At 49.2% G+C, this 5000-nt stretch overlaps 1 protein-coding gene across 1 annotated transcript in view; it reads left to right on the top strand.

Moving 5' to 3' along the window:
- esr1 (estrogen receptor 1) overlaps positions 1 to 5000 on the top strand; it is a gene marked incomplete at both ends in the record, with an annotated part of 68730 nt that overhangs the window by 42059 nt on the left and 21671 nt on the right. The window contains 1 exon segment of the mRNA XM_084314286.1: positions 2561 to 2699. Coding sequence (XP_084170412.1) covers positions 2561 to 2699 — 139 coding nt within the window.

The following is a 5000-nucleotide window of genomic DNA, read 5'->3' as shown; positions in this document are numbered from 1 at the left end:
TTGTGGGGGTCTTAAAGAGGTGTACTGAGCGGAACGATGGCAGTGGTTGGCTCCGCAATTAGAAATGAATTTGGGCAGATGGTGCTCACAGCTGAGTGCCAACGATAAGACCCACCGAGAGGGCAGAGTGAAGGTGGCCTCGCTCCTGAACCTGGTCTGTACAGCTGAGTGCCAACGATAAGACCCACCGAGAGGGCAGAGTGAAGGTGGCCTCGCTCCTGAACCTGGTCTGTACAGCTGAGTGCCAACGATAAGACCCACCGAGAGGGCAGAGTGAAGGTGGCCTCGGTCCTGAACCTGGTCTGTACAGCTGAGTGCCAACGATAAGACCCACCGAGAGGGCAGAGTGAAGGTGGCCTCGGTCCTGAACCTGGTCTGTATCTAGACCCACCGAGAGGGCAGAGTGAAGGTGGCCTCGGTCCTGAACCTGGTCTGTACAGCTGAGTGCCAACGATAAGACCCACCGAGAGGGCAGAGTGAAGGTGGCCTCGGTCCTGAACCTGGTCTGTATCTAGACCCACCGAGAGGGCAGAGTGAAGGTGGCCTCGGTCCTGAACCTGGTCTGTACAGCTGAGTGCCCACGATAAGACCCACCGAGAGGGCAGAGTGAAGGTGGCCTCGGTCCTGAACCTGGTCTGTACAGCTGAGTGCCCACGATAAGACCCACCGAGAGGGCAGAGTGAAGGTGGCCTCGGTCCTGAACCTGGTCTGTACAGCTGAGTGCCCACGATAAGACCCACCGAGAGGGCAGAGTGAAGGTGGCCTCGGTCCTGAACCTGGTCTGTATAGCTGAGTGCCAACGATAAGACCCACCGAGAGGGCAGAGTGAAGGTGGCCTCGGTCCTGAACCTGGTCTGTATCTAAAGCAGGACTAACAAAAAGCATGCATTCATCCTTTTGAACGTTTTTAAATTTTTTATTTATAAATGTTTTTTTAGGTATATTGCAGAGATGTTGTCTATGAATAGTTTTCCACGTATGATATTGAAGGACTGGTGGTGGGATTGGTTTCCTGCACTTTATTTATCGATATAGAGGTTTATCTATAGAGGAGAAAAGAAATGGCACAACACGAGACAACACAACAAAACAAAAAAACAACACAACACAACACAACAAAAAACAACACAACACAACACAAGACAACACAACACAACAACACAAGACAACACAACACAACACAACTCTACACTACAAGGAGCAGTGGCTCAGGAAGGAGGTAGAGCGGTCATCTGGTATAGTCGGAAGGTTCCCGGTTAAATTCCCGCTCCTCCCGGGCAGCGTGTCAATGTGTCCTTGAGCAAGACACTTAACCCCTGATTGCTCCTGATGTTGGCACCTTGCACGGTTGCCTCCGCCATCGGTGTGTGAGTGAACGGGTGAATGTGAGGAACAACAATTGTAAAGTCCTTTGGATAAAAGCGCTATATAAATGCAGCCATTTATACTACACTACATTACACCATACACAACACTACACCATACACAACACAACACCATACACAACACAACACTACACCATACACAACACTACACTACACCATACACAACACCATACACAACACAACACCATACACAACACTACATTACACCATACACAACACTACACCATACACAACACAACACCATACACAACACTACACCATACACAACACAACACCATACACAACACAACACCATACACAACACTACATTACACCATACACAACACTACACCATACACAACACAACACCATACACAACACAACACCATACACAACACAACACAACACCATACACAACACAACACTACACCATACACAACACCATACACAACACAACACTACACAACACTACACCATACACAACACAACACCATACACAACACAACACCATACACAACACAACACTACACCATACACGACACAACACCATACAGAACACAACACCATACACAACACAACACTACACAACACAACACTACACCATACACAACACAACACCATACACAACACAACACTACACAACACAACACCATACACAACACAACACTACACCATACACAACACTATACCATACACAACACAACACCATACACAACACAACACTACACCATACACAACACCATACACAACACAACACCATACACAACACAACACCATACACAACACAACACTACACCATACACAAGTTACACTACACCATACAACAACACAACACTAAACTACACCATACACAACACAACACTACACCATACACAAGTTACACTACACCATACACAACACAACACAACACCATACACAACACAACACTACACCATACACAACACAACACTAAACTACACCATACACAACACAACACTACACAACACTACTACACTACACTACACTAGAAAACACAACACAACATAACACAACAGTACACTACACCACACAACACTACACTACACTAAACAAACACAACCCCCGTTTGATATGGCAACCTTGACAGTGTGTGTGTGTGGTGTGTGTGTGTGTGTGTGTGTGTGTGTGTGTGTGTGTGTGTGTGTGTGTGTGTGTGTGTGTGTGTGTTATCCTCCCAGGGTTCTTGGATCTGTCCCTCCACGACCAGGTCCAGCTGCTGGAGAGCTCCTGGCTGGAGATCCTGATGATGGGGCTCATATGGAGGTCCATCCACTGTCCTGGGAAACTCGTCTTCGCTCAGGACCTCATCCTGGACAGGTACAGTAGAGCTGGACAGGTACAGTAGGGCTGGACAGGTACAGTAGGGCTGGACAGGTACAGTAGAGCTGGACAGGTACAGTAGAGCTGGACAGGTACAGTAGAGCTGGACAGGTACAGTAGAGCTGGACAGGTACAGTATGGCTGGACAGGTACAGTAGAGCTGGACAGGTACAGTAGAGCTGGACAGGTACAGTATGGCTGGACAGGTACAGTGGGGCTGGACAGGTACAGTAGAGCTGGACAGGTACAGTAGAGCTGGACAGGTACAGTAGAGCTGGACAGGTACAGTATGGCTGGACAGGTACAGTGGGGCTGGACAGGTACAGTAGGGCTGGACAGGTACAGTAGAGCTGGACAGGTACAGTAGAGCTGGACAGGTACAGTAGGGCTGGACAGGTACAGTAGAGCTGGACAGGTACAGTAGGGCTGGACAGGTACAGTAGAGCTGGACAGGTACAGTAGGGCTGGACAGGTACAGTAGAGCTGGACAGGTACAGTAGAGCTGGACAGGTACAGTAGAGCTGGACAGGTACAGTAGGGCTGGACAGGTACAGTAGAGCTGGACAGGTACAGTAGGGCTGGACAGGTACAGTAGAGCTGGACAGGTACAGTAGAGCTCGTCCTGGACAGGTACAGTAGGAAGCAGCAGCCCATACATATTCATACTCTCTTTCTCTTTTCTCTCCTCTCTCTCTCTCTCTCTCTCTCTCTCTCTGACACACAAACATGCAAGCACGCGCACGCACACACACACACACACACACACACACACACACACACACACACACACACACACACACACACACACACACACACACAGCATGCCACAACACAACTGAACACACACACTAAACAGAACTCAGTAGATTATCCATTTCACACTGTCCTGGTTATTCCCTCCACCCTCAAAAGGGCCCATGATGCTATGGCGACACTGTCATTACCATGTTCCTCTGTCTACCTCTCTCTCTTTTTCTCTCTCTCTCTCCCACTCTCTTGTTCCTAATTCTCCATCTTCCTTCCACTCTCTCTCTCCCCTCCCCCCCTTCTCTCCCTCTCTTTCGCCCACTATCTCTCTTTGTCACTATCTCTCCGATGCTCTCTCTTTTTCCTCTCCTCTATCCGTCTCTCTCTCCTACCTGAACAAACCCTCCAACTCCCCACACCCCTCTCCCCCCCCCCCCCCCCCCCCCCCCCCCCTATCAATACACTGTAGAGCTGCCGAGAGGGACGGGATATTTAATCAAAGCCTTTACTGAGGTCTGGGGAAGAGGAAAATGAGACAGGAGTAGAAGAGGAGGGGGGGGGGGGGGTCATGACACAGAGAGAGAGGAGAGAATGAGGAACGAGAGAGTGTGGGAAGACATGGTTGTTTTGAAGGCACAGGCTGTTCCCTCCCATCTCCCCCTCATGTTCAGAGGAAATCCGATATATAATTAAACCACAGTGAGAGAGAGAGACAGGGAGAAAGATGGGAGAGAGATATGAAGAGAGAGACAGAGAGAGAGACAGACAGACAGACAGAGAGAGGGGGAGAGAGAGGGAGACAGGGAGAGAGATATGGAGAGAGAGACAGACAGACAGAGAGAGGGGGAAAGAGAGAGGGAGACAGAGAGAGAGACAGACAAACAGACAAAGAGAGAGATATGGAGAGAGAGAGAGAGACAGAGAGAGACAGAGAGAGAGAGAGAGAGAGAGAGAGAGAGAGGGAGAGGGAGAGAGAGATATGGAAAGAGAGAGAGAGAGAGAGAGAGAGAGAGAGAGAGAGAGAGAGAGAGAGAGAGAGAGAGGGAGAGGGAGAGAGAGATATGGAAAGAGAGAGAGAGAGAGAGAGAGAGAGAGAGAGAGAGAGAGAGAGAGAGAGAGAGAGAGAGAGAGAGAAGAGAGAGGGAGAGAGAAAGAGAAGAGAGAGAGAGAGAGAGTCCCCTCAGCTGGTCCTGACAGTTAGTTCACTCTACCATAAGATGCCAGAAACCAAACTACATCACCAACTGGGACACAAACAAAAGCACCAAGCAAAATGCAGTGCGATCTGGTCCCAAAGAGACAGTTCAGTGTGTCGGATTACCTGACCCACGGTCGTGACAGACACAGAACCACCTTGACCATGAGTGCAGGCTCAGTGAGCACAGCCTGGCCGTCCAGACAGGCCCATTAAGTCATAGCTCCCCAAAGAGGAGCGGTTCTGCCAGCTGTGCAAAGAAGAAAACAGTGCAAAACTCCAGGCAGTCCCAACTAAATATTTCCCAAAAATGAAATACAAACATCCTGAATTTGACCACATAACCAACATAAACA

The sequence above is a fragment of the Notolepis coatsorum genome (assembly GCF_963971535.1).
Source record: "Notolepis coatsorum genome assembly, chromosome: 5".
Classification (NCBI taxonomy): Eukaryota; Metazoa; Chordata; class Actinopteri; order Aulopiformes; family Paralepididae; genus Notolepis; species Notolepis coatsorum.
This window is presented reverse-complemented; position numbering and strand designations above follow the sequence as displayed.